General features: G+C 41.6%; 1 protein-coding gene across 7 annotated transcripts in view; it reads right to left on the minus strand.

The window, feature by feature from the left end:
- LOC119965327 (long-chain-fatty-acid--CoA ligase 6-like) overlaps positions 1 to 18,700 on the minus strand; it is a 251,026-nt gene that overhangs the window by 118,702 nt on the left and 113,624 nt on the right. For all 7 annotated transcript variants that reach the window (XM_038795940.1, XM_038795944.1, XM_038795939.1 and 4 more), the window contains 3 exons: positions 4,903 to 4,967; positions 2,931 to 3,032; positions 2,724 to 2,823 (listed from right to left, as the gene is read on the minus strand). In XM_038795940.1, coding sequence (XP_038651868.1) covers positions 2,724 to 2,823; positions 2,931 to 3,032; positions 4,903 to 4,967 — 267 coding nt within the window. The remainder of the gene's footprint in view (positions 1 to 2,723; positions 2,824 to 2,930; positions 3,033 to 4,902; positions 4,968 to 18,700) is intronic.

An 18,700-nucleotide genomic window follows, 5' to 3' on the forward strand; every position in this document is an offset into this window, starting at 1 on the left:
TTCATATCTCAAGAGACCGCCTCAGTGTCATCTCCTGTTGCTATTTACCTGCCTGTTGGTCATGAAATAATGCTCCCTGTCTAGGTACATTACCCAAAGTCTGTCTGGGTACAGCATCTCCCTTCGTTCCTGTATAGGGCTGCCTTCGCTTTATTGAACTTAGCCTGGCGCTTTGCCAGGTCTGCCCCAATGTCTTAGTATATCCTGATCTCGTTTCCCTCCCAGTTTCAGGCCTTCATTTGCCTGGCTCAGCGCAGGATTCTCTCCCGGTCTTTGTACCAAAATAATTTGGTGATGATCGCCCTCGGCTGCTCCCCAGCCTTGGGTTTTGGCCGGAGCGACCTTATAGACCCTATCGATCTCCGGTGGGTTGGGGAAGCTGTCCCTCCCCATCAGGTTCCCCAGCATCTGTGCCACATAATCTATCAGGTTCCTGCCCTCAGTTCCCTCTGGAAGGCCCACTATCCTGAAGTTTTGGTGCCTTGACCAGCTCTCCTGGTTTTTCATCTTTGCTTTCAGGTTCCCCTGGTTCATCACCAATCTCGCAGAAACAACGGGTGGGATTCTCTGATCCTGAGGCTAACCACCTGTGACCACCACCTTGATCTTACTCGTTTTTCTGCTCCTTTAGTTTTTCTGCTCCTTTAGTTCTCTCATTAGGAAATTCTTCCATCCATCCTCCAGCGAGGGCAACTCGTTTTGCAGCGAACTGGTCTCTCGCGCTCTCTCTTGGGTATGGCAGCGGACCCCCGCCTCATGGGTCCACAGATCCACTCGCTTGCTTCTGTCCTCTGCTGCTGATTTTGGCCTCTTTGCGTCCCCTGGAGCTGCTGCCACCTGGCAACGCTTCTTGGCTGTATGAAGTAGAGTGTATGGGATGTTTTTGTCTGATTTTTAAAGCTAAATACGGTCAAATGTGCCAATTTCTGGTTCTTCAGAGGAGAGCCACCTTTTGTGCATCCACTCAGCACATCACTGTCACCGGAAGGCTATCTCTGTCTTAAAGTCACTTGTGACTTGGACTCGGTTATGTTTCTTAAAAGAATGCTAGAAGTTGTTCAGCAGTTGAAGGATGGTTTATTGTGCTCCACAATAAATTACTTCGTTAGCTTTTACTTACAGAATGGCACTTGTAAAGATACTGCTTTTCTATGCTCTGCAACTAGGCCTAACCACTTGCAGCCCTGAGCTCAACTTCCGTCCTGTCCTGCTCCCCTGTCTCTCCAGCCAAAGTGAGCGAGGGCGGGCCTTTGGCATCACTCTTATATGTCCCCATGCTGCCCCCTGGTGGTACTTCCATTTCCCATCAGCCCCTTCTGTACATACTCGGGCGAGGATCACTACAGACTCCACAGTCTTCTGTGGCATCCACAGTCTTCTGAGGCAATGAGTTCTGCATAGTCATCATCCTCTCGCTGAAGAAATTCTTCCTCATCTGTGTTAAAGGATCGTCCCTTCAGTCGGAGGCTGTGCCCTCGGGTTCTAGTTTCTCCCACTAGTGAAAACATCCACTCCACGTTTACGCTATCTATGCCCCGGAGTATTCTGTAAATTTTAATGAGATCCTCCCTCATCCTTCTAAACTCCATCTTGTACAGACCCAGAGTCCTCATCTGCTCCGCACATGACAAGTCCTTCATTCCGGGAACATTGTGAATCTCCTCTGGACCCTCTCCAAGGCCCGCACATCCTTCCTTAAATACGGGGCCCAAAACTGCTCACAATATTCCACATGGGGTCTGACCAGAGTCTTATCCAGCCTCAACAATGCATCCCTGCTCTTGTATTCTAAACATTATCACTTGTTTAAAAAAAGTGTTTTAAAATATAAGGAAGAGTGTGGGACTAGGAGAGATTGGGATCTTTGTAATCTTGTGCATTAGGATAGGCCTGCACTGTGGTGCAGTGGTTAGCATTGCTGCCTCACGGCACCCAGGTCCCAGGTCCGATCCCGGCTCTGGGTCACTGTCAGTGTGATTTGCTTCATCATGTGTACATTCCATGAGAAATTGTTTGACAAAATACTTTTAATACAAACAGGATCTTCTGAAATTCAAATCCAAAAATGAAGAAATAAATACCCTATTATGGACTGAACTGATCTATCCATGCATCTTCTCTAATGTGTAGCATTACAGTTGTATGCTTTACCCAATGTCTATGTATTTACATTGTGTATTTATTGGCTGTCTGATGGTTTGCATGTATGCAGTGATCTGTCTGGACTGTACACAGAACAATACCTTTCACTGTATCTCGGAACACGTGATAATAGAGCCAAATCATATTTCCAGCAATACAACATTATGCTTCAGTGATATGACAACTTTCAGTGGTCCAAAAGATGTAATATGAATAAATATAGTAAGGAAGCCATCCATGAAGTCATTTTTGCCCCAGTCATGATAAAAGTGTTTTAATTTGTTTGCAATCCATTTGTTTTCTAATGCTATTCCAGACTAGGAAACTCCAACATGTTCTTACTTATTTCTGAATAATTCATAAAATACACACTCGTATGATGGTTTATGGAAATTAGTTAATTATTTCACCATCCCATCTGGATCTGCTGGATTCCAATAGGATATTTAGTAAGAGGTTTAGACTTCAGAAGGTTGCTATTTTTAACGGCTTGAATTTAAGAATAGTTTGATTTCATTTCACTATTGTCATTTAAATTTAATAAGTGGCATATTATTTAAAGTAGGTTGTTTTGTTTTTACCTGTGTTAATTATGTAGCGAATGGCTTCAGGTCCAAGTGTGTCATAAAGTGGCACTATCACCATGGAGTAAGTATAGCATGCCAGCTCAGCAATAATCCACTGATAGAAAGTTGCAATTATGAAAATACAAAAAGAAACATGTAAACAAGTAAATACCACAAGAAGATTCTTTTTTGCAAAACCACTTCTTAATACTTATCTCTCACCTCAGGTCTGTTTTGTGCAAAAACACCAATAAACTGGTCTGGTGAGGATCTGCAGTTTTTTTTGAGCAATCCAGATCCTAAATCCTCAGCTCGAGTTGCCACCTGTGAGGAGAACAATATTGGTCACGTCCCATTTGTTTTCAAATCTCAACCAATTAAACTGATCGGACCCTGTAATTAATGCCCTGAAGTAACATTGTTGCATTGATGCCACATCACCTCATAAATGATGGAATCTCAATGCACTGAGGAGCATCAAAACTACCGTCCAAAAGGAAATTAATTCCCTGGATGCCTCCAACAAGAGTTGTATATATATATGTGTTTCATTGCTACGGAAACTATGTATTTCAATACCAGATGATCAAGTCTCAGAAATGTTTGTGCTAGAAAAGTGTCGTAATTATAGCTGCACATTCTTACATGCCGATCATCATAACAGGGACACCAAAACAGGGACTGACCAATCAAACCTTGAACACTGCATACACATGGGGGAAAAAACAATTTGACCAGGTTACAAGTAGATAACTGTTATATACTGTATAAAATTGAAGCACTTTGCTTACATAAATAAACTAAATTTATTGTTGAATATGTTCTGAAAGTTTTTTGCAAAGTCGGTAATAAGATCAAAGATGGATAAAACAGCTGAACTTACATACAAATTAGGTGCTGTAGGCCACTCAGCCCCTCGTGCCTGCCCCACCATTCAATAAGATCACCGCCAATCTCATTTAAGCTTCACATTCCTGCTTACCCCAAATAACCTTTCCCTCCCTTGCTTATCGAGAACCATCTACTTCTGCCAGAAAGATCTTCAAAGACTTTGCTTTAACCATCTTTTGAGGAAGAGAATTGCAAAGTCAACACTAATTTTTCCTATCTGCCTTTTAAATAGGCAACTCTTGTTTTAATAGTGGCCTCTAGTTATAGGTTGTCCCACAGGACGAAACATCCTCTCCATATATGCACTGCCAAGTTCCCTCTCCAAGTCTGCCCTGTCAAGTCCCCTCAGAATCTTGTATGCTTCAATCAAGTCACCTTGAACTCTTCTATCCGCTGATGTTTACTAACCTAGCCTGTCCAACCTTTCCTCATTAAGATAGTCTGCCCATTCCAGGTATTGATCTAGTAAACCTGCTCTGCTGTCCACTGTACTCCAGATGTGGTCTCCCTGTATAACTGAAGCATGACCTCACTACTCTTGTATTCAATTTCCCTTGCACTAAACAATAACATTCTATTAGCTTTGCTAATTACATGCTGCACCTGTACACTAACCTTTGAAATCCATGCACTACAACACTCTGCATCTAAGAGCTCTGTCATCATTTAGATGATGATGATTTTTTTTATCCAGCTTGCCAAAATAGGAAATCTCAGTTTTCCACTTGATGCTCCATTTGTCAGATTTGCCCATTCACCTAACCTCTAACTTTTTTGTCACCACTTAATGTCCTCTTCACAAAGCTTGCTTTCCTATCTAGCTTTGTCTCATCAGCAAATTTAGCAACCAAACCTTCAGGCCCTTCATCCAAGTCATTTATATAAATTGTAAAGGGGCCCCAGCACTGATCCCTGTGGCACACTACTTGTGTCACCTCGCCAACCAGAAAAAGATCGCACAGTTCAATTCCAGAACCAGCCACCCCGAACAGGCGACGGAATGTGGCGACTAGGGCTTTTCACAGTAACTTCATTTGAAGCCTACTTGTGATAATAAGCGATTTTCATTTCATTTCATTTATGCCTACTGCTGCCTGGTAGCTAGACAACTTTTGATCCATAGTAAAATACTGTCCCTGCACCATGAGCTTTTTTATTTTAAACTGCAGGAATCTTTGATGTGACACATAATCAAATGCTTCTGAAAATCCAAGCACAGTGCATCCACCAGTTCCCTTTTGTGAGATACAAATGAATTAAAGTAAAAGATTTTGTCTGATGGTTCTTTCAAATTTATTCTTACCTGTTTATAAGAAAGCCATTGATAAGGATGTTTGGGTTTTCTGAATCCCAAACAAGGTCCATCACCTAAACAGAAGTAGCAGAAAATACTTAATAGTATTAAAATTGCCCAATAACATTGACGAGTAATGTTACAATGAGATTGCTTATTTCAGGATAGCGAAAGACGTATTCATCTACCAGTCATTTTCCTTGTGACAGCAAAGTATTTTTGACTACCTGCTAATAAATACCATCTTCTTTATCCATTGCACGCAGATTTCAATAAATAACATTGCTTCCTCACATTCTGTACATATAAAATACATTCCTGCAAGTAATTTAGGAAAGCAACTCTTTGTTTAAATACAGAATTTAATTAGCTCTTTACAAACTGAACCTTAGTAATATTTTCAAAAGTTCATATCCACAATGCTTACTTTTGAGTATAAATGAAACAAAATAAAAGGAATAAAACCATATGGATATTTATTTAGATTTTAGTACAAAAATTGCTTTTTCTCAATTCTTTCCTATTGTACTGACCAACAATCAGTGTATATGAACATACAAATTAGGAGTAGGCCACTTAGCCTCTTGAGCCTGCTCCATCATTCAATGAGATGAAGACTAATCGGATTGGAACAGCATTCCTGCCCAACCCGGATAACCTTTCCCCTGCTTATGAAAAGTCTTCACTCCCCTGCTTATGAACCTTTCCCTTGCATATGAAAAGTCTATCTACTTCTGCCTTAAAAATATTCAGACTTTCTTCCTCAAAAGGTGGTGGAAGTGTAGTTCCAAAGACACAACCCACATATGAAATTTCTCATTGGTTTTAAATGGGTGACAACTTTTTAAATTAAAAAAAAGTGGTAACCCCTAATTCTAGATACTGCCACAAGTAAAAGTAAAAATGGAAAAATATGTCATTTGAAACATGGAAGCCTGACAACACCTGACCTAAGGCTACAAGAGAGAGAATGTAGGGAAAAATCCCACCAAGGGTTAACAGCAGCTGCAAAAGATGATTTTGAAATGCAGATAGCCTTTATCAAACAGGCTTTAAGAAAACAGCTTGTGACTATTCAAGCTGTAAAACTGATGTATGTCTTTTAAGTCACAGCAGATTGACCTTTTTGTTATATGGAAAAAAGTAATATTTCTCATCTTTTTTGAAGTTAATTATTTTAGTAAGCAGCTAAAAAAGAATTGCTAGGATCTGCAGTTGAATTGGGTGACAAATGTTTAGGTGTGAAATTCTGCTGACACCAGGTGAATATGGGAAGCTGGAGACAACGTGAAAATGGGAACACACATTAGCACCAAATCGGAGTCAGAGTTCTGAGCTGGAGCACTATTTGGTAATAAAGCAACTTTAGAAATGAAGAAACCAGATGTAACACCCCTCTGGGATCAAAGCACTTTTGAACATCACAAGGGAAATAATGTCGATGAGCTGAAGTCATGCTCAATATGAATACAGTCATGTTAGAAATAATTCAGATTAAAGGTACCTTGTACAATCAAGAGTAAAATAAAGTTACTTTAATGTCATATAAACTTAATAACTGCTAGAAGGGGAATATAAACCCTAAAAAAGGGGACAACCAGCAGAGTCAGCTCTCGTAGCTCGGTCATGGGAAGGATAGAGCACAGAAACCGAGCGGAACAGCAAATTCATCTGAGGAAGACCAAAAGCTAAAGAAGAGAGATTGCCAAGGTGGACCTGAAGGTCTTTTCAACCAACTAGGGAGAATCCAGAAGCAAGATCTTTTTACTTTTCTGCAAAGACAGTGATCGCATCTTTTAAAAGAAAAAATATAATAATAAAATAACTTAAAGTTTTAACCTGAAACAGTGGTTATTACAAAGTCTACTTTACTTACTTAGCAAAGCGGGACCCAGGATCGATGCTACTAAATGGTAAGTAGATAAAATTATTCCATGAAGATATGGGTTATACCAGGGGATAACTTGAAAATATAGATTGACCCGGATAGCACCCACCTAAGTCTGCATAGGAGTGAGGGAGTGAGAATCCCTGTTCGCCATTCAGAATGTCTTATTGACCCTTTTTGGGATCAGGGGAATTCTAAGAATAGTGGTGAGTTTTTTTAGTTCAGGAGACATCCTTTTGTTAGGAAAACAAATGTAGCTTTAAGGGGGTTTATATTTCTATCAGTAAACATGAGAGATAAGATATAGTTTTAAGTGGGTTTAATTTAATGTTTCTGTGCCTGGAAGGGTAAAGCCTATATTCAGATTCATGTGAGATAAAGGTGTTTGTACGTGTGGAGGTTCAGTTCCAACTGTGTCTCTATTATGCTTCGAGGGAGCTATGGCTGGAATAAATAGGCAGTAGAAATATGCAGTCCTTGCTTAGCTACTGGAGACCCCTGTAATGTAAAAAAGCAGCTGGAGACAGGATACTTGGGAGTGAACATCTCAACTCCACCAGGAGAAGCTGAACAGCACAAGGGAGTTGCAAAGATGCAAGCTTTTTAGCGAACAGTCCCCAGGGAATTCAGATACACTTTTAACTTTCCTTGAATTGAATCCCAAAAGTATAAGAGGAAATTCAAGCTCAGAGTCTGCACTGATCCTCCGAAAGGGCAACCTATCCATGTCCACTTCCCATCCACCTCTCTCTATTTACGTAACCCAACCTGTACAAAAGGGGCAATTTAGCATGGATCAATCCACCTAACCTGCACATCTCTGGACTGTGGGAGGAGCAACCGTAGGAAATCCACCCAGACTTGGGGAGAATGTGCAAACTCCACACAAATAGTCACCCAAGGCTGGAATTGAACCCGGGCCCCTGGCGCTGAGAGATAACAGCGCTAACTACCGTGCCATCCCATTTGACTGGAGCTAAGAGAACAGAGATCCAAGATATTGTTCGGAAGGATTCAAGGAAGAGTAAACCAAAAAAGTACTGAGTTAGAGACAATTGCAATAGCCAGATTTAAAAGATAAATCAAAAATGTGATGCCATTTTAATACATTCTGAGAATTGAGAGTTAGTCATTTCGAACAATTTGTACAGCAAGCAAGACACGGAAATCCTAAAAAGGGTTGGTGTAAAATCCTCGATTGGGTTCACTGTTAAAAGTAGAGTGGAAGCTTTGTTTAAAAGTGTCATTTGGAAAATATGGACCACATTTCAGAATGAAAACTTCAAGGGAAAACATTATTGAGAGAGAAGATTTTAACAATTGTTTGTTTTTGGGAGGGGAGTTTGGAAACTCTGACCATCATCTGGGGTGGGGGAGATTTTTATGGGAAATTCACAGACACCAACTTGGGTTCACATGTCCATCACCAAGAGTGGCTTGTATCACCACTATTGACAGAGCTGGCTGAGTCTTGAAGAACATGCAGACTGGGCCTGCATCAGGTGGTGAGGAAGCCAACGGGAAAAACCTATGACCTTGTCCTGACCAAAATGCATGTCGCAGATGCATCTATGACAGTGACGGGCTCCATAAGGACTATGTGGTGCCCCATCTTTACTTTGAGGGTACCCTTCATTATCTTCTGATGCCATTAAATGGGATACTGATCTAGCAACTGAGAACTGGACAGCCACAGGCATTGTGGGCCATCAGCAGCAGCAGAATTGTATTCAACCACAATCTAACCTCATGGTTCAGCATATCCCCAGCTGACAAACTAACCCTAGCTCAACAAGAGTGCAGGAACATATGTCAGGAGCAGTAGCAGGCATTCTTAAATGGTGAAGCTACAACACAGGATTACTTCTATGCAATAGACAGAGCCCAGTGATCCCATAACCAACACATCAAACCACATCCAGTTGTGGGAGGAGACTTCATGGATATTAGCTCAAAACATCAAGGCTGAAGCATTTGCAACCATCTTTAGTCAGCAGTGCTGAGTGGACTTCCAGTGGGGGTGTGTAGAGGTGGCTCCAATCAGCGTACTGCATTTTTAGCCCTTTTCATCAAGTTTATGGAGGTACTTTTCCTTATAATCCCATCTGATAGATGGTATAAAGTGCCACATCAAGGAAATGCCAAGAACTAGGGCAAAAACAGTTGAAGAAAGAAATGCATCGATGCAATCGGAGGCTTCTTGGGTCTCTTCTGTGGAGAAAATGGCAGAGGCTGCTGCTAAGACTCCATCCACTTCACTAACGGCCGCGATACTTACCAGTATCTTGGCTACTGAACTTGAGAAATAAAAACAGTTGGTCGAAGTGGCTCTGGCTCCCATTTGGTCCACATTGGAGAAAAGCAATGAGCTGGTAAAAGTGCATGGTGCTGCAATAAAAAAGGAGTGGAGACGGCTCTTGGAATTCAATTTGGGGTGGTATCCCAGCTAGAATGACTGTGTCTTGGATGGGATGATAGCATTTTCAAAGGTTGGATTTGGGTGTGGGGGCTCAATGTTATGGGGGGGGGTGGGGTTTGTTCCTCTTATAATGGTTGTTCCCTGTTGGGAGTATGTTGTGGTTTTGTTCTACTTTGTTTCTTTTGTCAATATTTTTCTTCACTCTGCCCTGCTAACTGAAGTGCTAGCTAGCCAATAGAGTGGAGCGGCGTAGGTAGCTGCAGTTCATTATCTCAGTTTAGATTTGGATAATGAAGCTGTGCTCTTGTTCGGGTTGGGGTTAGAGTTAGAAGTGCAATTCAGGGGTTTGTGTTTTCCTCTCTATTGTGTATGCATTTCTGGGTGTGGTTTTGTTTGGGGCAGGGAGGGTTTATTGACTGTGTCTACAGATTTTTCATTTCATCGTGCTGGTGGGTTTGGCGGCTGCTCCCCAGGGGATTTTGCAGATAAGGGGCTCAGGTGGCGGTTTGGTTTCCGCCCCACCTAAAATCAACGCAGCCTGAAGCATTCTATGAGGGTCGCTATAGGTCAGAGCCCCCCAGGAGGAAAGTTGGACATGCTGGAGTTTTTAGAGATGGGTTATCCTTCCTATTGGTGGGGAGGGTAAGGCGGGAGGAGGTGGAATTCCCGTTGGGCCTGGAGGAAATTTTGAAGTGCATTGGGCTAATGCAAACGGCCAAAGCTCCCAGCTCTGATGGATTCCCTATTGAGTTTCATAAGAGGTTAGCAGGACAGTTAGTCCCTTTAATATTAGGTATGTTCAATCACTCCTTGTCTCGGGGTTCGCTCCCCATTCACTTGCGTAGGCCTCCATTTCCCTGGTCCTGCAGGTCACTTTGACCCATTTTGCTTTTGAAAGTAGATGCCAAATTGTTCGCAAAAGGTGTTGGCGCTGCGGTTGGTGCCCTGCCTCCCAGAGGTGATTGCAAAGGACCAGGCAAACTTTAAGGGTCAGCAATTGTCAGGCACTAACATTGCCCATTAAATATTGTCCTTTCCCCCTCTTCTGCACCCAAACCAGAGGTGATTGCATCTACAGATGCCGAAAAAGTGTTTGATAGGGTGGAGTAAGGATCTCGGAGATACTTGGGAAGTTTTGTTTTGAGCAAAAGTTATTTGGTTATTGTACAGGGTCCCCACTTCTAGTATTTGCACTAATGCAGGAGTGGGCAAACTACGGCCCGCCAAAGGTATTTCTGCGGCCCACCAAGTCATTTTTTAAAAAAAAATTTTTTTTTTTTTTTAATTTTTTAAAAATTTTTTTTAATTTTTTTTTTAAGGTTAATGGCTGTTGGGTTACTTACTGGTATAGGGTGGATACGTTGACTCGAGTAGGGTGATCATTTCTCGGCACAACGTCGAGGGCCGAAGGGCCTGTTCTGTGCTGTGCTGTTCTATGTTCTATATGAGGCGCCCAGAATCATAACCGGGTGTAGTAATTATTTTACTTAATATACTATGCGGCCCTTTGTGAATTGTGAATTTCTGAATGTGGCCCTTGCACGGAAAAGTTTGCCCACCCCTGCACTAATGCCTTAAGCTCGGTTATTTTCTGTTAAATAGGGGTATGAGGCAGGGATGTCCATGGCCTCTGCTTCTATTTAGCTTTAGCAATTGAACCATTGGAAGGGGATAAATCGAAGGAGGGAGGGAGCATATGTTGCCTTTGTGCACAGATGATCTGCTTCTTGCATTACGGACCCAGTCTCCGTTATGGATGAGGTAATGAAGCTATTTGAAGTTTTGGCTGCCTCTCAGGGTTCAAGTTGAATTTGGACAAGAGTGAATACTTTCCAGTTAATCCCCCAGGAGAAGGGGAGCCTGAGGGTGTTGCCTTTTCACCTTGGGCCTCGCTCCATAAATTAAATTCTGCTAGTCTGGTGAATGAGGTCAAATCTGATGAAGTGGGATAACTTCCCGCAGTTCCTGGCGGACAGTTTCAGACTATAAAATGAATAGCCTCCCGAGGTTATTGTTTCTTTATCCAGTGTCTCCCCAAATCCTTTTTTGTCAGAGTTAACAAATTAGTGTAAAGCCCATTTCTCAAGAGGGTTAGACATGGGATAGACACAATCAAGTGGTTTAGCTTTACCCAATTTGTTATTTTATTATTGGGCAGCCAATATTGCAAAAGTGCTAGGGTTGCTTAGTGTTCCGGGTGACGTGTGGGAACAAATGAAGGAAAGTTCTTGTAAGTGCTGTAGTTTGGTGGGTTTAGCAACTGTTTTCTCCTGCAAGATTTTCTTCAAATCCTGTGGTGTCATCCACCCCGAGAATCTGGAAGCAGTTCAGACAACATTTTAAATTTAGCTCCATGTTGTTGTTGGCCCCTATCTGTAGTAATCATCTTTGTGCCAGCGGGTTAGATTAGATCACGGGGAGGGAGGGTCTGGAGACTTGTTTGTGGAGAGGTTTGCCAGCTTTGAGGAGCTTGGGGAAACATTTCAGCTCTTTTGACCAATTTGTTAGTTATTTCCAGATTTGCGATTTTCTTGCCATCATTTCTCGCGGCACTACAGTCCTCCCTGTTGAAAAGGATTTTTTCTTTGGCTGGGTCTGGTGAGGAAGTATTTCAGGTATTGATGGCCAGATCTTGTCTGCAGAGTAGACTCCATTGAGTGAGGTTTTTATTTCAGGGGTGGGCAACAAGTGTGAGCGGTGTTCTCAGGGGCGGCTAACCACACATGTTCTGGTCTTGTCCCAAGTTGTTGAGCTTTTGGGTCTCCTTCGACAAGATGTCAGAAATTCTTAATGTCGAACTGGAGCCTTGTCTGTTGGTGGCCCATTCTCGGGGTATCAGACTCGCCAGTGCTGCAGACAGATGTCCTCTCCTTGACCTTGTTAACAGCTAGGAGGCACGTTCTACTCAGGTACAGGTCTTCTACTCCTCCCTGTGCCTCGGCTTGGTCGGCAGACCTCATGGAGTTCCTATATTTGGAGAAGATAAAGTATACCTTTAGGGAGTTGGTACAGGGGTTCTACCCAAGATGGCAGCCATTGTTTTCCCTTTTTGAAGAGTTAGTTACCATCAGCTGTTGTTTTTTTTTTGTTTTTATTGTGGGGGGGGTTGCAGGATTGGATGTGTTCTTGTTTGTTGATTGTGCTCTTTTTATGTTGAACTTGAAACGTCTGTTTTATATTTTATTGTGCTATTTTGGTTTTACAATGTTTTCATTAAAAATATATTTAAAAAGTAGTGCTGAGTGGATGAATTGTCGCAGCCTCTTCTGGAGGTTCCCAGCATCACTGCTAATCTTCAGCTAATTCGATTCATTCCATGTGATATCAAGAAGTGGCTGAAGGCATTGGGCCCCCAGAGGGAAGGCGATACCACAGCATTTGACCAAGTGTGCCATAAAAGCCCCGACTGGCAAAATTGAAGTCAATGGGAATGATGTGGAAAACTCTCACACGAAGGAAGATGGTTGTTGGAAGTCAATCATCTCAGTCCCAGAACATTAATACAGGAGTTCCTCAGGGTAGCGTCCTAGTTCACCTTCAGCTGCTTCAATTATCTTCTCTCCATAGAGTCTGAAGTGGGGATGTTTACTGATGAACCACTGTGCCGATATACAGCACGACCTTGACAACAATCAGGTTGGGCAGCTAACATTTGCATCACACAAGTGCAGGAAATTACATCACCAACAAGAGAATTTAACATTCAGCATTTACATTCAGCATTCTGGGAGTTTTCATTGATCAAAAATTGAACTGGACCAGAGCCATATTAGTACTATGGTTACAAGTGTGGGTCAGAGGTTGGGAATTCTGAGACAAGTAATTCACCTCCTGACTCCCCAGTCTGTCCACGACCTATAAGACACACAGTCAGGCTTGGGATGGTATCCCTGTGCTGCGTAGGTTTCATCCCCACAACCCAAAAAAGATGTGCAGGATAGGTGAATTGGCCACGCTAAATTGCCCCATAAATGAAAAATAAATAATTGGGTATTCCAAATTTTTTAAAAAAGGATTGGGATGGCAGATTCTCCACTTGCCTGGATGAGTGTGGCTCCAGCAATGCCCAAGCTCAACTTCATTCAGGACAAAGCAATCTGCCTGGATCAGCACCCCATCAACCACCTTCAACATTCACCCTTCCACCATCAACACACAGTGAACTACCTAAAGGATGCACGATATCAACTCACCCAGGCTCCTTTGACAGCATCTTCCATAGCCATGACCTCTACCACCTAGAAGGACAAGGGTAGCAGATGCATGGGAGCACTGCCACTTGCAAATTTCCTTTTAAGGCACACACCACACAGTCTTGGAACCATATCGCTTTTGCTTCACTTGTCACTGGGTCAAAATTTTGAAACTCCTCAACAGTGGTAGTTCCCACACTAGATGGACTGCAGTGATTCAGGATAGTAAGAAGTCTTACAACACCAGGTTAAAGTCCAACAGGTTTGTTTCAAACATGAGCTTTCGGAGCACGGCTCCTTCTTCAGGTGAATGGAAAGGCTTGCCATTCACCTGAAGAAGGAGCCGTGCTCCGAAAGCTCATGTTTGAAACAAACCTGTTGGACTTTAACCTGGTGTTGTAAGACTTCTTACTGTGCTCACCCCAGTCCAACGCCGGCATCTCCACATCGTGATTCAGGATGGCAGCTCACCACCTCAGAGAGCAATTAGGGAAGGGCTGGGTGATGCACTATCAATTACGACGAGATGAGAGTAGAGAATAATCAAGGCTTTATTACGCAGAGATGTGGAGCCTCCCGCAGCTGCTGCCGAAATGGCTGCAGCTCGGATAGCCCACACATTTATACTCCACCTACTGGGTGGAGCCAGCAGGCAGGGATCTACCCCCGTACCTGTAGTACAGGGGCCTTACCGTAATACCCACGTATGCAGTATATAATACAACAGTGGTGACTACCACACATCCCACAAAAGAACAAATAGATTTTTGATGGTAAAGAGATGGTAGAAACAGTAACTACAAAAAATTAATTAGAAAAATAAATTGGTGCTCAACCCCCATATCAATCAGGCCTCCAAACAGCACTCTGTCACCCAGCCCCCTCTCCCCAAAAACACCTTGGTGGTAAAAGATACGCAATTGCATTTAAAATACTAATTAGCAGATATTCTATGGTGTGATTTATTATTTGTAATAAAAGAGCATTACACCATGCAAACTTCAATTTAATCTGTAGCATATTTGTGCTTGCGCTCTTCCTCTCTCAGCCTCCCCAAAAGTTAAGAAAGTTCCTGGCTGGTTACAGTAGCAACTATTTAGTAGCAACTGCTGGCATGAGTTTTTTGCCTTTTAATCTGAATTCTAATTTTATAACTGTATCAGAGCTGAACAGTTGCCAACTATCTTCTGACCAACTCTTATATAAACTAGCTGGAAATCTGTAGCAAACAGAATGGCAGAATATTCTCATGATTAAAATTGGGTTTGTCACAGACTCCTTTTGTTTTCTTGTTCATTTGATTCCATTACTGCTCTTCTCTATATATCTCAGGAGTTTAATCCTCCTCTCTGTGTTTTTTGCGATCACCGTAGAATGTGAAAAAGAAAGCATGCTTCGCAGCACTTTGCAGGCTTACCCATGTTCCCTGAAGGTCGATCGTACCAAGGAAACAAGATAGCCATAGTGGTGCTGTTAAGCAAATTAACTTCCCATCCCAGCCACTGTGGTATCACACAAATGAACTTCCCCTCCCAGCCATCTCTCTCCCCCGCCTTTCCTGCCCCAAGCCATCTCTCTCCCCCTCCTTTCCTGCTCCAAGAGTGTTACCTAATGTGGTCCCAGATTTATCTGATCAATCCAGAAAATTCCAGTCATCATACTCTGAGGGCTTTTGCAGGATTGTCGGAAACTTCATCGGAACTCTGATGTGCTGAATCCTGACCTTTGCATAGGAGTTTCAATTAACTTTGTTGGGGACAACATCACCACCTACCCTTGGGCATTCCAGAACTATGCATTCTGCATTTGGATTAACAAATTTTCTACATTGTAGCAAAATTATTTCCTTCCAAATATTTAGCCCATGAACAATGTCATACTGTATCTATCAAGTATAGGTCAATCTAATAGAAAAAAGTCGATCCCCCAGATCTTTATTTTTTTTTTAAATAAATCTTGTGTAGGTTGACCCTAGTTTGAGGGATAGTGGAACATATCTTCATGTCTTTTGGTGTATAATGCTGCATCAAAATAGTGTAAACACAAATTACTACCTGTAATGATAAATTCCTTATGTCATGGCCAGACTATGAAGTATGAGATTACCTACATTTTCTAATCACATTCGGTATTAAGACTTATAAAGCAATCGAAGAAAAGAAATACCGTAAGTTATGAATCCACACATGCTACCAGTGTTACCAGTTCAAAAACTACATTCCCGCTAATGCCCACCCTCTAAACTCACCAATGGCATGATAAATAACCTGTTACTGCCAGTATTTCTTGATATTATGGCTGTATCTTCATCTGTACAAGAAATGATGGCACTACAATTAACGAACATTTTTTAAAAAGTGTTAGATAAATGCTTATTTGCAGTTTTAAAGTGGAATATGATAGTATGATTTTGACCTAATCGAACGAAAGAAAGCTTGACATACCTTACTGGTAATTGATAAATAGTTTCCTGTTTTTGGATCACATTAGCCCCTCTGACATGCTGAATTTCAACACCTCAAAAACATTACCTGTGTACAAGCTAGCCCCTTACATTTTCCCTGCAAATTTGATCCAAAATGTTTATCGAAAACACCTGGGGCTGAATTCTCCACCGGCGGGATGCTCCGTTTTGCCGGCAGCCAGGGGGTTCCCCCGACGGCATTGGGGCTGCCCCACAATGGGAAACCCCGTTGACCAGCCGGCGTAACGGAGCATTCAGCTGGCAGGGTGAAACAGAAATGTGGCGTGGCAGAGAATCCAGCCCCTGGACTTTTATATACAGTAACATAGGTGACCTGGTCATCATCTCATTACTGTTTATAGGACCTTGCTGCAAGTGACTACACTGGACTGTAAAATACCATGTGAAGTCTTGAGATCTTAAGACACTATATTAATACAATTTCATGCTTTCTTTGATTTAGTCCATTCTTCTATTTATAGAACCTTATATCCCATTATCTTTTTTCCCCCCCAAAGCAGATGGGCATTTGGCTTGATATCGAGGATCAACATAGATTCCAGAAGTCAAACTATTTGTGAGAAAAATGCCCGATAGGAAAGTACTATAGAAGTGTATGCTTTTCACAAGACATGATATTTTACATATTACTGTAGTTTACATATCTGATACTGGAGTTCATGATTTAACAAAATCTGGTATTACTGCTGTGATGAGAGATGCATATTTTTAGGATTATGGTGTGTGTGCAGGCAGGGAGAAGGTTACTACAGACAGCTCGCCTGAGGTCTAACAGATGAAGTAAGGTGTTATATAATAATAATCTTTATTGTCACAAGTAGGCTTATATTAACACTGCACTGAAGTTACTGTGAAAGGCCCCTAGTCGCCACATTCCGCCGCCTGTTTGGGTACACAAGAGGGCGAATTCAGAATGTCCAAATTACCTAACAGCACGTCTTTCGGGACTTCTGGGAGGAAACCGGAGCGCTCGGAGGAAACCCACGCAACAGGAGGAGAACGTGCAGACTCCGCACAGACAGTGACCCAAGCTGGGAATCAAACCTGGGACCCTGGAGCTGTGAAGCAACAGTGCTACCCACTATGCTACAGTGATTCGACATTTGTAATGGGAGGTTATGGCGAATGAGTTACAAGTAAATAGATTGTATCTGAAATTTGCTTCGAGAGATATATGGAAGAATCATTTTTTCAGCTGTCAAGTTTCAAATGGGAGTTCAAAGGTGACATCTTACAGACGTTCCACAAGCAAAGAGTGGACGGAATATTAACATTTTATTGATCTGAAAGTAGAGGCAAAATGCCACTAAAACCAGAGATGAAAGGAGAAATAAAAAAAGATATTTAAAAAGGGAAAGGGATTTTTAACAGAGTGGAAAAAATAAAATATTTTTTTTAAAAAGGGATTTTTTTTAACAGAGTGGAATAGCTGTGGGGAAAAGCCCTGAAGACCAGCTGTTTTTTTTGTGTGGGATGCTGAGAAAGTTTTGAATTGGAGGCAGCCACCCAGTATTAAGCCAGGAGAGTCTTAAGGAACTAGTTTGTTTTTGAACTTCCCCAGATGGAAGTGTCTGAGAAGTCAAGATGCAGCTTTAAAGTGACAACAATTCCTTAACTTGTAAGGTGCTTTTGCCAGAAAACTAGTTAATGATTTTCTTTTGACCAAATGTGGTTTTTGTTGGGGGGGGGGGGGGGGGGGGGGGTTGTTCTGCAAGACTGTTTTAACTGTTGTTTTGGGCCAGGGTTTGGAGAACATCAAAGTATTTCATGGAGTTCACCTGACCCACAACTTTTAATAGATTTTGGTTATGGGGACCACAAGGGCCCACTTTCCAGGTGTGATGCAACAGAGATCTAAAGTATTTTTAAAACAAAACAATGTTTATTCTATGAATCCAGATAACATTTTATAAACCCACAGTAAACATCTTACCAACTACCAACACTGATAACCACCCAAAAAGATACAGTACTCTATAGGTAATCCTTAGTAACTTTCCTAACAACATCCATCAGCCAAAATACTTTTTAACAAAGACGGTAGGTTTGAATTTTCTACAGAGAACAGTTATACTTTAAAATTATCAAGTGATCTAAACACCTTGTTTAACATAGAGAGAGAGACTAGTATACATCATCTTGGTTTGAATGCAGCTCTCTAATTGAAAGTGAAACTAAAACAGAGCCAGAAAGAGCTTTCAGCTTAAAACGAAAGTAAAAAGCAGAATCACATTCCAGCTCCACCCACACAATGACATCACTGCAACTATTTGATAAAACACACTTTTCTTAAAGGGACTCTCACATGACATTATAACTTGTATGCTTAAGTTTTTTTAACATTTTTAAATACATTTTCTAATGTTTAAAATTCTAAAGGTGTTACTAGAGGTCAGGAACTCTTACATTTTCACAATAACATTTTTTTTATGACCAGCGAGACAGATTTCCCTCGGGGGTCTGACTTGCTCAGCAATATTAGCTGTGGTCATAATTGCTTAAAATATTGCATTCTTGGAGATGCTAGGTCATCCAAGTGTACAATTTACATTAAACTGTTGTGATCCCAGTTGATGTTAATGGACTGGAATCCTGAATCAAAAGACCTCCACTTAAAACCATGACTGCTAATTATAGTTTTAACAAAAAAATAAAATTAAACACGAAACAAATTTGGATTTTAATACCTTCCCACCAGTTTAACAAATACACATAGATTTAAAGATTAACATGGATTACAAAGTACATTTTAAGATATAATTATTAACGTAAAACGCCCCTGTTAAGTACAAAAGAGGACTGTGGTCAAATACATGCACTCC

This window comes from Scyliorhinus canicula, chromosome 4 (assembly GCF_902713615.1).
Source record: "Scyliorhinus canicula chromosome 4, sScyCan1.1, whole genome shotgun sequence".
In the NCBI taxonomy this organism is placed as follows: domain Eukaryota; kingdom Metazoa; phylum Chordata; class Chondrichthyes; order Carcharhiniformes; family Scyliorhinidae; genus Scyliorhinus; species Scyliorhinus canicula.